At 39.9% G+C, this 15,907-nt stretch overlaps 1 protein-coding gene across 4 annotated transcripts in view; it reads right to left on the reverse strand.

The window, feature by feature from the left end:
• Positions 1-15,907, reverse strand: part of USP3 (ubiquitin specific peptidase 3) — a 111,428-nt gene that overhangs the window by 21,845 nt on the left and 73,676 nt on the right. For all 4 annotated transcript variants that reach the window (XM_085848682.1, XM_085848681.1, XM_085848680.1 and 1 more), the window contains exons 9-13: positions 13,498-13,641; positions 975-1,081; positions 673-750; positions 363-481; positions 6-122 (exon numbers count right to left, since the gene is read on the reverse strand). In XM_085848682.1, coding sequence (XP_085704808.1) covers positions 6-122; positions 363-481; positions 673-750; positions 975-1,081; positions 13,498-13,641 — 565 coding nt within the window. The remainder of the gene's footprint in view (positions 1-5; positions 123-362; positions 482-672; positions 751-974; positions 1,082-13,497; positions 13,642-15,907) is intronic.

The raw sequence follows: 15,907 nt of genomic DNA on the forward strand, positions 1-15,907 counted from the left end.
ATTACCATGTCCAAGAGGAAGCCCTTCAAATCCAAGCCCTTCATTGGGAATTGAACATACGTATCTATCTTGTTGCGGAAATACGTTGTCCAATGAAATCGCTTGATGTGCAGCGAGAGAACCTGAAACGGATGCGTTTCACAAATCATTGCATTGCTTGGAAAACAAAACAAATACGTTTCATCCCAATGATTTGCCAGTCATTGGAAGGCCAGCATGCCCTTGTAACATCTGAAGGTAGAAACAGTATATGGTGGAAAATTGTCATTCTTTCCAAAAGCAATTCATTTTTTCGAGAACGCGCAAAATAAAGAGGACATGACTTAATAGTGGCCAACCACATTAACGCCATGTTCTCTCACCGAGGGAAGTTTTTGAATCCAGAACTTCTTTGTTGATTTCTGTTTCTGTTTACATTTGTAGCAAGTGTAGAGCTCAGCTTCGTCAAGCTCCTCAAGGGCAGTGAAACTATGCAGGCAATCTGATCATACCCCGAACACAAAGATCAGTGACATGGACCACATATTTGTAACTGAATTTACTGGCACACAATATCAATGGTAAATAACAATGATTCAGTCTGACCAATAGATTAAGGAGCAAAAAAAGCATTCAGAAGAGATCATCAACCCAAGGCCGTACGTGTCCAACATGCGACCAAACACAGCTTACCACGAAGGGTACACACTGGAGACACATCTTGAGATTTGGATCTCTTTCTGTACTGGCTGGGGATATCCAGTGAAAGATCTAAAAATAAATCATAGAAATCAGCAAAAGCATTGTTGAAACACCATATGTTTAAACTGGTCAATAGAAGGATGTTAAACCATAAGGTCTGAAGTGAAGCTCAAAAGGAATTGTGCATTAGGATGCAGAGCACAAATGCTACTTGATATCTTCCGACTTAGAGGGAAGCTAATCCCAGAGCCCTTCCCTCTGTATTTATGTTTGAGCGAGTAAAGATTATTTACCAAGAAAGGGGTCAAACTTCTTGGACTCCGTTCCGCATATCAGGCAGTTCACTTCACTCTGCAGCACACCTCCAAAAATCTGTGTCACCACCGTCGGTACACCATTGCTAAAACAGAAACAGTGTGGTTTCAAGAAAAGGCATTGTGACTTTGGGTTAAGTGGTGATTTTAGAAAACACATTCCTCCATATGTGCTATCAATTGCATTGCCGTAAATTAAAGCATTCATGCTGCACAAACATCTCAATATCGCTGCAAAAACGTATTTGGGGACCACACAGAGACATGACAGGAGTAAGTAGACACCATGACTTTTAAAGAATTTATTTATTGAGCATTTGAAGTGTATTTGATCCATTTTAATACATACACTAGTTACTAGTATTTTGAACAGTTGCCATTTGCAGATTTCAATGCTTTTACTCTTTCAAGCATAGAACTAACGAGTTCCAAAATTTTCTCTTGTGGGATTTCTTTTCAGGCTTCACGCAAAAGGTTTAGCAATTCTGCCCGTGATGTTGGTTTCCTGGACTTTTTCCGCACAGCTCGATCCAATATGGCCAAAAGATGTTCAATGGGATTCAAGTCAGGAGACTGACTTGGCCATGGAAGTCTCTTGATCCCATTTCTGTCCTGCCATTCTTTGGTCGTTTTTTGCAGTGTGGCATGGAGCTCCATCTTCCATGAACAGTGTTGTTTTTGACAATCTGACCAGTGGAGAAGACAGGGAGATGTCCATCCTCAAGGATAGAAATGTGTGTCATGGTGTTAATGTTGCCAACACACTCCACAAGCTCTGACCAATCAGCGCTCCAGATTGCTCCCCACACCATCACTGAGAAACCACAGTGTTTACAGTTGGCTGCAATCAGTTTAAAGAGAACTCTTGACTGGGAAGTCTCCAAACCCATACGCGTCCACTGTCAGAAAATTGAGAAAATTGAGACTCACCTGAAAAAATACAAGTTTGCCAAAACTGCAAAGGTCTGTTGGCCATCTCGTCAGCCGACTTCTTTCTCCTTTGAATGTTCGCTGATCTGAGAAGAGGTTTTCTCCTCGCTGCTTTCCCATAGTAGCCCATTTGATGAAGGCACAGCATGGCAATTCTTGAGTTAACCTGGACCTCCTCTGCAACATCTGCTGCTTTGTAACCAGGAGTTTTCTCAATGGACCGCTTGACAGCTCGAATACATCTTTCTGAGGGCCCAGATCTACCAGAACGGGAAGCTGTGAATTCCTTGCCTTCGCTGGTGAATTGCACAATCACCTAATTGACCATAGAAAGCGGAATGCCAAGGTTCTGAGCTATCTGATGCTGGCTAACTCCACCTTCCGAATGGCCAACAATTCGTCCACTTGACAAATTGGAAAGTTCGTTTGCTCCCTGGGTTTGACGCATAGTTAATTGTCATACAAGACTCAGGAACTCGTTTCTGCAAAGAAATAGTCCATTATTAGTACAAATCACTGATTAAAACGGCATTCTACAGATGAAATGAAGAAATTTAAGGTGTCTATTTACTTCTGGCATGTCTCTGAATATGTATTCTATAATTACTTGGGCATGGGGAGGGAGGGAGGTGTGGGTGGGAGGAAAGTTACATTGAGAAAACAAAGTAATCTCCACCAGGCAACATCATGAACCATAATTCAAGAGAAAGTGTTCAATGGGCACATTAATTATCAGAAGTTAATATAAGCATGAGTCATGGCTAGCCCTGTTGTACCTCAATCGGTTAATCAGCTAATTTAATTGGAATGACACCCAATTGAGCGCATACCTCTGCCAGGATGAACATTCTTAGTTTTGTACCCCACTGATAGACTGGATCTGCATCCGGACCTGAACCAAAATCGAATCAGCTTGTTCTGGTCACCTACCCCACTCATCCACCAAGTTTTGTCTGAATCGGTTCATACTTTTTGAGATATCGGGCTATATAGTGTTGTCAGTTCCATCTCTTAATGGTGAAGAATAATTTTACAATTATAGTATCTGGATCCACATGCGGACCTGAACCAAAATCGAATTGGCTTGTTATTGTCACCTTCCCAAATCATCCACCAAGTTTTGTCATAATCTGCCCAAAACTTTAAAAAATATTATGATATATATATATATATATATATATATATATATATATATATATATATATATATATATATATATATATATATATATATATATATATATATATATATATACACATCGTTTTTGGCCCCATCTCTCAATGATGAAGAATCACTTAGGTTTTAGATGATTACAAAAAGACTCTCGTATCCAGATCCGGATCTTCACCAAAATCGAATCAATTTGTCCTCGTCACACACACCCAACCTGTCCACCAAGTTTCGTCCAAACCCGTCGATAACTTTTTGAGATATCCTGCTCACAGAGACAGACAGACAGGGGTGAAAACGGAACCTCTGTTCAGCGTTGGTGGTGGAGGCAATAATTATGAAATGTGCGAAAATAATTGCCTTTGATAAGCTGAAGGATCTGTGAATCAAAAGGTGCAAAAATGATGAAAACTGGCCTTTTTTTAAGAAGTAAAAGCAGAAATACAAATAACTATTTATGTCAAGTAGTTATCTTCCTTTCTTCAAATAAAGTAAAGCGAGAACTAGAAAAAGTAAAAGAAAAAGAAAAAATTACCCCCGTGCGGGAGTGACGGTCATCTCTGCGAGAAAATATATATAGCCTCCTGAAGATAGGGCAGTTTTTGCAAACTTTGAAGTCACGTGACGCGAAAACGAAAGCGAATATCGAAAATCCGGCCTGAGAAAATTTAGATATTGTCCCATAGATTTATATGCCACAATCAAATTCAAGATTGCTTGAGAAATGTAGGAGATAGATAGATTTTGAAAATCGTCATTTTCGCATTTTTTGCCAACTTTGAAGTCACGTGACGCGAAAACGAAAGCGAATATCGAAAATCCGGCCTGACCAAATTTAGATATTGTCCCATAGATTCATATGCCACAATCAAATTCAAGATCGCTTGAGAAATGGCGGAGGAGATAGAATTTGAAAATCGTCATTTTCGCAACTTCAAAGGCCTCGTGACCTTGAAAGTCATACCATCGTGTACGTCTCATCGACCTCTATCAGGATCACTAATGACCAGATTCCCGCTTCAACTTTATTGTGGACGGACGGACAGACGGATCGTCACCTCTCCTCTCAACACCAATATTATTAGGTCATGCTCGAAGAGATGACCGAAAAAGGTGAAAGTGGGGAAGGGTAAGGTAGAAGAAATTACACCTTTTTAATACAAAATGAATACATGGCGACTTACAAGATGACGACAGAATGGTCCAATGGAGTAAGATTTCCATCCATCGATATATTACTAAAACTCTCATCTTGTATATTATATGTATGTATGTATGTATGTATGTTCCTGAAATACAGCCAAAACGGTACATGATAGCGCAAAATTTTCGGCCCACCTTACTCACCATTCTCCTGCGGTGTGCAGTATCAAGTTTCGTTAAAATCGGGCAACGAAAAAATTATTAAAAAATCAATTCCAGATTCAGTCAAGTACTCTTCGGGAGAATTTGATCAATGCAAACAACCTCAGCGGTATAGTTCGCTGGAGCTATCTTTTTTTTTTCTTTTTCTTTTTTTAATCAACCGCTGTCACAACGGGAACCCAACGGGTTCACGGGTCATCTAGTATCCTTAAAGATGTCAAGAAGACACCCTGACTCTAAAAGAGGAAATTAAAAAGTTTGGACGCTAAAACAGATTACATTTGGTAAAGTACTCAAATTTGAGTGTTTTAAAGATCCTTATCTCCATAGTTACCAAAATACAGGAGTAAATTTTGGTCAGGATGATTACAAACATTTTTTTCAACAAGTTATTCCAAGAACTCTTTGCACAAAGCTCATTAATCCATTCTTCAACTGCTTCAATGACAGAGTTAGCAAACTCAAAATGCTTTTCATACTCAGTTCTTCATTAAAATTAAAATAAATGGTGAAAGGGAGAATAGTTGGTGAATACAGAGGATTTGCTAACAATTCAAAGACTGACGTTTTTATGGAAATCGCTCCAAACAAAGCATAAGGCCACTTAAGGTAAGAGACTACAGGAAAGTTTGATAAAGCTAAAGCAAAACAAATAGAACAAGTAGCAAAAGGCACCAGTTCAATTTATTCTTGATGTGTGTACCAAATTTCATAAAGAAATAGTTAATAGTTTTGCAACTATGCTCTGGAAACAAAGGTTAACCTCAATTATTTCTTAATACCCAACTTGTTTCCACGGAAAGTAACAGAAATTTTTTTGGGGGAAATCTCTAAATATCAAAAGGCACCAGTTCACCACTTGCTTGATATGTGTATCAAATTTCGTAAATATATATTGAGGGGATTTGTAGTTAAGCTCTGGAAACGAAATGTGACGGACGGAACCCATTTCTATATCCCCCGCCAACTTCGTTGGTTGGCGGGGGATAACTAGAAGGGCACTCGGTGGAGCGCATACCTCCGCCATGCAATGCCTGATCCACGAGAACATATTGGGCCCCAATACATTTTTTGAAATACCATTCCAGATCTCGTTTTTGGCCCAATCTCTCAATGGTGAAGAATCACTTTAAAAATTATCGTCGTCAGATCCGGATCCGGATCTTCAAAATTGAATCATTTCGTCCTTGTCCCACCCCGAACCTGTCCACAAAATTTCATCCGAATCCGTCCACAACTTTTTGAGATATCCTGCACACAAACAAACAAACAGACAGACGTAGACAGAGAGGAGTGAAAACATAACCTCCTTCATCTTCGATGGTGGATGTAAATATCATGCCATATATCGTTTTTGGCTCGATCTTTCAATGGTGAAGAATCACTTTAAAAATGAAATAATTCTCGAATCTGGATCCGGTTCTGGATCGTCACCAAAATCGAATCAATTTGTCTGTGTTACATACCCAACCGGTCCAACAAGTTTCGGCCAAATCCGCCCACCACTTTTTGAGATATCGTGCTATCTTTTGTTTTCGGCTCGATCTCTCGATGATGAAGAATCATTTTAAAATTCTAGTAGTCGGATCCGGATGCAGATCTCCACCAAAATCTAATCAATTTGTCCTTGTCACACACCCAACCTATCCACAACTTTTTGAGATATCCTGCACACAATCAGACAGAGAGGGGTGAAAACATAACTTCCTTCCACCTTCGGTGGCAGAGGTAACAATGAAAATAAAATGAAGAAAAGAAGAAGAAAACATCCGAGACAACCATAGAAGTACCAAAAAACATTCACAAAAGAGGTGGTGGCAATGGCAAGTCTCACCAAGGTGAGCAACCACCTTGAAATACAAAACAAATAATAAATAAAATAAATAAATAAAATAAAGACAGTTCAACTACAAAAATCTGGCAAAATAGGATGAGATGAGCAGCAATTGTCCGACTGCTTGTAACATACGAGTTGCGTAGCGATACATTAGCTCGATGCACGAGGCCATCCTCGGGAAGCTTTCTGTGATACTTCAGCTCAATGGTGCACATAGGTTTCGGATGATATTTACGAAGTACTTTAATCTCACGGTCCAAGTCGGACTCCACCAAAATTACTCCCCCCTCCCCCCTTGTCTTCATGAAAAACAAAAAAAAACCCAGAGGCATTTAAACCTTTCCTTACTTAAATTTACACTTCTTTTGAGGGTGAGAAGCCACATTGATTCGAAGAAGAGGTTCAGTACATTGATAACCGCTTTGGGAAGCAAGGAGAAGCTCACGCTTTGGGTGTTGACCCTTTAAACGCCTGAAACATCAGCTTCTCCTTACTTGCCACAGCAGTTTCCAAACTTCAATTAACGCTCTAATGATTTCTTCCATCGTTCCACCTGTCTGCCGACACAGATACGCACTACTCTTCACCAGCAAGATGAGTTCTTCATTTGTATTCCATGAAAGACTGACTTTTACCCTCAACGAATAGACTTAGGATTTGCTTTGAAACCATGGGAGTTTCTATGAAAGCTGAATATATTGTGCATTGTGTTCCGATATCGGCATTCTCAGAATTCACTTTGTTGAGCATATTTCTCCATGGTTGTTTATTGAAATGGCAACTGCATTGCCGGTAATGATAGTCAGTGTGTGCGCTATGTGTTGAACAGTCACATTGTACCACACGTAGAATACTTTCGGCTTGGTTGGGATGATCTTCACTGACTGAGGATGATAATCCCACTGATCTTGTTTCATCAGCAGTGCTCCCTCCAAGTACCATACTTGGATGTCATTAAAGCTGCTTTGATATGTAATGTGGCAACATCCCCAAACACTGGCACCATCTCATTGATGTTATTTGTGCTGATACTCTTTGCATGCAAAAATATCACCACTGCACCCACCTAATGGTCCAGTCGAAATAGCTGAAAAATGGGAAAAGTTGTTACGAAGCTGGAAAATCGCTAGAGACTCAGGAAACCACTCTGAATACCATACTGTATATAAAATCCACTAAAATGGTCTTTTGGGGGATGGGGGGAGGGGTCATGATCACATAAATAAAAGAATTACGTAATTGGCTTTCAACTTGCGTTGTAAGGCAAGAGCATTTTAATAGGCAATCATTTTTGTTCATTACTGTTTGTTACGTACAATTTCTGATTACTGTATATTATGCAACGCACATGAAGTTTTTGTTTTTTTTCAATTACAGAAATATAATACGATATTTCTGTTTCAGATTTGAAAACCATACAAAGGCAGATGATGATAGAGAAGACTTTCACCTCCTTTTTTTTAAAGAAAAAAAAATTTGGTGCACATAGTCAAGGCTTGTGGAAGAGCCAGAACACAGAGCAGATCAGGACACAACATAACAAAACTAGAGGGGGAGCACTCGGTAGAGTGCAAAACCTCCGCCGTCAATACTGCTCGGTCACTCAAGTGAACCTGATATCCTATTCATTCAATTTGACGTCAACAGTGCTCACAGAGTTATAGTTTGCAACTTTCCCTTTTACTTTTAACTTTTATATACTCAAATCATTCGTCATAACTAGATTCTTTGAGACAGAAATTGATTTTACGTGGGTATATCCACCTGAAGTTCCAAAATCAGCCGCAATTATTATTTTGGCATGTTTTTTGTTGGAAATGACTTATAACATGTAGAAATTCAAAAAAAAAAAATCGAAATTTTGTTGAAAAAAAAGTTGCAAAAATGTTTTTTTCTCTAACAATTTTTTTTTTGGGGGGGGGGGGTTGGAAATCACTTAAAACATGTAGAAATGCAAAAAAAAAATTCAAATATTTTTTCTAAATGGCCGCCATAGCGGCCATATTGGATTTTGGACCAAGTCCAAAATCTAATGGCATGATCCTTGGACCAGACCTAACCCCCCCCCACCAAGTTTCGTCGAAATCCATCGAGGAGTTTTTCCGTAATACTGTTCACAAACAAACAAACAAACAAACATATAAAAAACCAATGTCACCCCCAGGGTGACCAGTATCTTGCCAAAATGTGAACATGAGTGACTTATTTATTCGATTAAAGTTACTCAAAAAAATAAGGGTTTCGTCGACCTTAATGCTTGACCTTTTTGTGACCTTGACCTTTATATTTTCGTACGGTTAATGGTATCTCTCGAGGACCGTTGTACATGAAATATCAAGAGATTTTGATGAGAACTGAGGAAATAAAATTTTCATGAAAAATCCGTTTTTCGTCATGATGTCATCAAATGACATAATCATGTCAAACTTTTGACAGATCTGGAAAGCACTTATCAAGCGCTTTCATATGAGGTATTACTCGATATGGTATCTAAGATTTCAAAATTTGACCTTGGGGTCAAAAACTTTCGACCTCCAGCGCTAACCTTGAAGGTCAAGGCCGATCGCCACCAAAAATTAATCAGCTGAGCGCCAGACCATGAACTATATTCCCATGAAGTTTGAAGACGATCCGATCAAAATTACTCAAAAAAATAAGGGTTTCGTCGACTCCTCTGATTTGCGACAAAGTGACCTTGACCTTGAAAATTTTGTGCCCTGAAAGGGACCTTTATAGGCCTCTGATATGCGAAGTTACAAAAATTTCCAATGATAACTGTGCTCTGCAGAGTGATCGATACGTGATTACAGACAAAAAATAAATAAATAAAAACTTGCCAAAAGGTGACCACGTGTGACTTCTATAAAGTCACACTGAGGTGAACAGAGCTGCTATCCACCAGGAGCGACTCCTTGAGGAATATCTGCCTACCAGCGATTCCGATGAGAATCGTTCAACAGAGTAACCATGAAATATATGCGTTTGCCTCATAACGTCACCAAATGACGTCATAATGTCTCAAGCTTGACATATCTAGAAAGCACTCATCAAGGTGTTCAATTTGAGGTATTACACGATATGGTAACTAAGATTTCAAAATTTGACCTTGGGGTCAAAAACTTTCGACCTCCAGTGCTAACCATGAAGGTCAAGGCCGATCGCCACCAAAAATTAATCAGCTGAGCGCCAGACCATGAACTATATTCCCATGAAGTTTGAAGACGATCCGATCAAAATTACTCAAGAAATAAGGGTTTCGTCGACTCCTCTGATTTGCGACAAAGTGACCTTGACCTTGAAAATTTTATGCGCTGAAAGGGACCTCTATAGGACTCTGATATGCGAAGTTACAAAAATTTCCAATGATAACTGTGCTCTGCAGAGTGATCGATATGTGATTACAGACAAAAAAAAAAAACACAAGCTGACTAACATATCTTGCAAAAACTTCGTTTTGGCAAGATAATAAACAAACAAACAAACAGAAAGGGGTGAAAAAGTAACCTCCGATCTTCGATGGCGGAGGTTAATAAACAGCAGGAGAAGGGGGAAACACCAACAGCAGGAGAAGGGGGAATGCCAACAGCAAGGTCGAGGGAGAATGTAGATGGAGACAAGCAAACAAGGGATGTAGGTAACAGTGAGGGGTATGGGAAAATGCAAGGGGTGCACAACGTTGGTACAGAAGCAAAATTTGAGGTGGGGTGGGGGGGGTAGGGGTGGATTCACGGGTGTAGAAAAGATCATGGTTTTGGATTGTGGTTGGGGGGGGTGATCTGAAATGGTTTTTTCCAGCTGTCTTGAAGACCTACAGGGAAGAATGAGATTGAAGAGGATGTGGAAGTTGGTTCCACAGGTGGGGAAAAGAAAGGAACAAATGAGTGGAGGTGAGCAGTGCTCCTGGATTTGGGGAGATTCATGAGAATGGAGTTGCTGGTGGACAACATGCACCCTTCAGATACCTGGGGGAAGGGGACAAAGTATAGAAAGAGCAGAGGGTGCAAGACCAGAAAGGAGGCAGTAGAAGACATAGACCATGGCAAAGGCAAAGTGAAAGGCCCAGACTCAGCTTCATCATGAGAAATTCCAATGATCTTAAAGGCCTTGCGATCGAAGACATCAACAAGGGCAAAGTGTGAGGCAGGGGCAGCAACCCAAAGGGGAGAGCATTCTTCCATCAAGCTGCAGATGAAAGCCTTATAGGTGGATAGTAGTTCAGGTGTGCCAAGAAAGGACTTTGCACAACAGAGGATGCCCAGTCGGCGATGAACAGGGTGTCATTTGCTCAAGTCGATTCTCTGAAGATACTCATGGTAATGGCAAATGACTTCAAGTTAGGGTGGAAGGCTTGACGAATCTTATGGACTTCACAAAGCTGCACTTGAGTGAAGTGCTTTTTGATTATTTAAGTGGCAAAGAGGACGATCCTTCATGTAAAGTGTTTGTGCATGAACGAAGTTGACCAGATTTTACTGACTAAAAAGACCACGGTGCTCAGAAAAACCACTACAATATACACAAAATTACAAGATGAGAAAAATCAAACAAAGCATCTCTTGTAGTCATTCTCACAAAAGATGTTGTATATGTGGATGTGGATGTACCGTCTTGTACAAACACGGTTCTTGATGGTGGGGCATAACTCCATCATGTACAGTGGAAGTCAGGTTCGACTGATGAAGATTTTGTTTCCCAATACATGAAATATGAGAGATACAACTACGGAACTTGCACCATAGTGTTTGGTGGTGACCCTCACGGCCCGTCAACCAAACATCGGTAAAACCTCCTCCGACATATAAAATACAGCTGACATGGCTGTGCATGGTATACAGCAAGCATTGCTTTCCAACGAACAAAACAAGTGCCAATTAATTGAGCTGCTCATGAAATACTTGAGAAACGATGACCATGATGTCAATCAAAGCAATAGCGATGCTGACACGATGCTTGCTGCTCGTGTCTTGGAACTTTCTTCCCAAGTTAATAAGACCGTTGCTTCCAACAACATGGACATGTTGATTCTTTTAATTCATAACTTCAAAGATGATACTAGTGACTTGTATTTCTTGGGCGGAAGCATCGAAAAGATTGAAGGCCAGTGTATGGTTCTTCAGTATTTGAGAAGTTATGGAAAATATTAGTCAGTTTATTGCAAGTCATATACTTTGTATTCGTGCTTGGAGTGGGTGCGATGATTCGTGGTCAACTTGTGGTCAACTTGTGGTTAGGGAAAAGGTGCAATTCTCAAAAAAAAATACAAAATTCAAGAGCAGTACAAGATATAAGTGATGTATATATTTCTGATAGTGCAACACTAGAAGAGAAGGAATCACTGCTTCAGGATTAAATATTTTTGCAATAATGTACAATGTTAAGGACACTGACACTCTCAATGACTTGCGATATATGTACAGTATATGAGCTATGTTGCAACATCAAATCGTGTCGTCCGACAAAATGATACCACCAACTGAGCAAAGCAGCGCATTTCCATTTGCTTCACGTTTACATTGAGACTACGCACTTGAATAACTCATCAACTCTTTTGCGATCAGGAAACTGGTGCTGGAAACTTGAGAAAGGGATACTGGTTCCCATTATGGTGGATAAAGCCGACTTGCTGACTGTTATTCGCTGCAAATGCAAGAAGTTTTGCATTTCTAAATATTCATGCCGAAAAAAATGCATCGAGCTGTGTGGCAGCCCGCTATCACTGCCGTGGCAAGAACTGTGAACATAAAGAAGTCGATCTCGCCCCGGAAGAAAAAAAACAAGACGCCGACAAACATTTTTGACATATTGATGTTTAAAGTTCCTTGTATCACTTGTACGCCCTTCATCTACATGGTGCATGCAGTTCTTATTCAATTGTATCTCATAACATGAGATTACATAATAAGTGCTATGACATCACAATGTGACCTTGAATAGCCTTAAAACATGTTTTTTGGGGGGTTTTTTTTAAGCTTTGGATGAACATTTCTATCAGTTAGTAATACATGTCTATGCTCTAAATGGCGTAATTTCTCTATGAGAAGTCGATCTCGCCCCGGAAGAAAAAAACAAGACGCCGACAAACATTTTTGACATATTGATGTTTAAAGTTCCTTGTATCACTTGTACGCCCTTCATCTACATGGTGCATGCAGTTCTTATTCAATTGTATCTCATAACATGAGATTACATAATAAGTGCTATGACATCACAATGTGACCTTGAATAGCCTTAAAACATGTTTTTTGGGGTTTTTTTTTAAGCTTTGGATGAACATTTCTATCAGTTAGTAATACATTTCTATGCTCTAAATGGCGTAATTTCTCTATGAAATGCAAGTTAAAAGCCTATTACATAATTCATTGATATAGGACATCAAAACCTTTTTTTCCCTCCCAAACGAGGATTTTCATGGATTTTGTACATCAACACCTCTGCCACCGAAGATGGATATAGGTTATGTTTTCACCCCTGTCTGTGTGTTTATCTGTGAGCAGGATATCTCAAAATGTTATGGATGGAGTTAGACGAAATTTGGTGGACATGTTGAGTGTGTGACGGGACGAATCGATTCGATTTTGGTGAAGTTCCGAATCTGGATATGAGAGTTTAAAAAATATTTTTGAAGTGATTATTCATCATTGAGAGACGGGGCGAATTTGACATACATCATAATATTTCAAAACATTGTGGACAGATGACACAACATGGTGGATGAGTTGGGTGTGTGACAAGAACAAGCCGATTAGATTTTGGTTAAGGTTCAGATTCAGATCGGGTCTATAAGTGGGTTACAAAATGTGAAGTGTTCAGCCTGGCAAAGATATGCGCTCCACTGAATGTTGTTCTTGCTCAGGATGGATTCCTGATGCTCTGATGCGATTTCAAGCTTGGTTCCAATTTTTTCCGTTTGAAAACCAATTTCGGCTGGACGATAAATACTGTATTCTCGAATTTGCTCACACCTTTGAATTGTACAAACAAAGGGAAAAAAATAATAGAAAAATCCCAAAATGGTTTCATAATCGGTTAACTACACTTTTATAAACTCAAATTTTTTTCTGGAATAAACAAGTTTGCTTTGGGGCCTTTTTTGTTTTGCTACAAACCTCTTTTATGACCGGTATATTATGCCAATTAATGCTCTCAATTAAGAAGATGCAACAGAACCAAAGCACCTAAATTGATACCATATTGACTCACGTGCTTTTCTTTCCTTCTTGGAGACCGAAGGGACCCCATGCAGAGATATCTGTGCCCATCCCTTGCCCACTGTCTTGGAGCTCCATGTGAAGGTGATCCAGTAGGTAACGCATGAACTCATGGGCATCTTGCTGCTGGTACCCCCTGAACAAACAATCCAGTTGGAAGATTAACAAAAGCTGCAGAGAGCTTGTTTTCCACAAGGCAGTGTGCCGTGATAAAATGCTATGCTCGTCTATATGCTATCCACTGCAAAACACAAGATACCAATTTCTAAAACGTGCCTGCTAAGTGTGAAACTCATGACAAAGCTCTGCACCCCTTGTCATATTATTACAACACAAATTCAGCATTTCAATTGTACAATGAATGCTTGAGCAAAGCAAGTGTAGGCTGGTTTTTATGGCTGTTTCATTAAAGAAGTCAATAACACTGTTGATTAATGGTATCACCCATTGCCTTTTTTTGTGATATTTTAACAATTAAAATTTTTTTTTAGGAATTGAGCAGCTGCTAGACAGAACAGCAGGATATTAGAGGCACAGATGGAAAAGGCACAAACAGATAAACATCATCAGGATGAATGTGTGGTGGGGGTACGTGGTGGGGGTAAGGGTCGGGGGAGGGGGGGGGGCTATGTTCTTGAAAAATAGGAGGTAAGAAATAAAAAGGAAAGACCTATGAAGGTAATTTTTATAGAAAAGAAAAAAATGGGAGATGAAGGAAAAGAGGTTGACAGGAATATTTGACTTTAAGGAAGGGAAAAAGGAATTGGCTGCATGATAAGTGCATGTGACCGAGCAAAGCAGGTAAGGGCCACAAGACAGATGTGAGGAGTGCAACTGGATAAACGACTACCAGATCACAAACCTGTCTATGGTGAGAGAGAGCAGAAGGCCCTGTGCATTAGCTTCCCAATGCGAGATACCTATTAGTCTAAGGGCCTCCTGGGTGGGATGAAGAAAATGCAAGTCTGTCTATCTATCTGTCTGTCTGTCTGTCTGTCTGTCTGTCTGTCAGCTGTCAAGGAGGTTTGCCACTACCATCTTAGCAGTAGTCAGGGTACGATTTATAATTTGGCCAATGTCAGCAACAACCGCCAACTCCTTGCAAAATAAACCATGGGATTTTAAGTCCATCAGCAGTAACCAATGCAGGCAGACAGGTCCCAAGATTAACATCAATTTTGATGGACAAGGCACAGATGCAATGTGTCTGCAAAACACCAGGGTGGCAATTTAACACAGATAAGACAGCTCAAAGGTGAGCGTGCTACCTCTGAATTATCCGGCTCGCCTCGCAAATGTAACAGAAACAACCCATAACAGGAAGTAATACTCCAAATACTCCACAACGCAATGGAAGGAGTGACCCACAAAAAGACAGGTTTAGAGTGACCGAATTCTAGGCAGTGCTTGGACTTGAAGGTCAGTTTAGAGAAGTGGTTCACCCAGGGCAGGCTGTGCATTGATGTTAAGACCGATGAGCTCCATTTGATGGCGTCCCTGAAACAAATTGTTGCCTCTTTACTTTGTCACTTCTCAGATGTATTTACTTCTTCATCGCCCAGCATTCGGCATCATGTAACAAGGGCTTTGAAAACATGTGCACAAGAACACGGTGCATGTTCGTCCAAGGCATCAGGAAATAAAAGTGTGCACTCATTTTTTGAATCAAAGTTGAAGGACATCATATAATGAATTAATCCTCAGTTAAGTACACTGTTATTATTCAATTGTGTGACTGAATAAAGTTAGTATTGTTGCTCGAGTATTCAACAAACCAAGCAGATTTTGGATAAAGAATGGTGATAGCCAGAAGAGATGAGGGGCCTTTACGGGTCATTATCAAAAAAGATTTATCACTGTGCTGTCAATTTACACCAAGCAGCCTGCCTTGGTGAAGTCTACACGGTGCACTTTAATAGCACAATGGACGTTAACTTGTGTTTACATTTCAATTTTCACTTGGGGGTGTGGAAGGGATGGATAAGGAAATTACATCCCTGCACGACACAGATTGAAAACCTGTACAACATGTAGAGATTATTCTCGGTAGAAGGAAGAGGTGGGAAGAATTTGGGATAAGCCTGAATGCATGTTTCATCGTCCAAGCGTCTGTTTTGTTGCTACTTGGTATGAACATTTATATTAGGTGGAGGTGAGGTTGTCAAATGTGTATATTACTCATGGAAAAGGTTTCCTCTATTAATTTATTTCAACACAATTCTCAACATACACAACACCGACCCAAATATTATGTTCCTTGCATTGGAATGATTTTTTTTTTTTAGCGAAGTTTGAATTGCAGAGGATGTTCTCCACCAGTGTTGTGTGTAATTCTGGAAACAAAGTTCCAACATGGTCTACCATATTTGAGTTCCGGTGTATCATAAATATATGGCTTATCA

Source organism: Eptatretus burgeri, chromosome 12, assembly GCF_056783735.1.
Source record: "Eptatretus burgeri isolate ZD-2024b chromosome 12, Ebu_testis_v1, whole genome shotgun sequence".
Taxonomy (NCBI): Eukaryota; Metazoa; Chordata; class Myxini; order Myxiniformes; family Myxinidae; genus Eptatretus; species Eptatretus burgeri.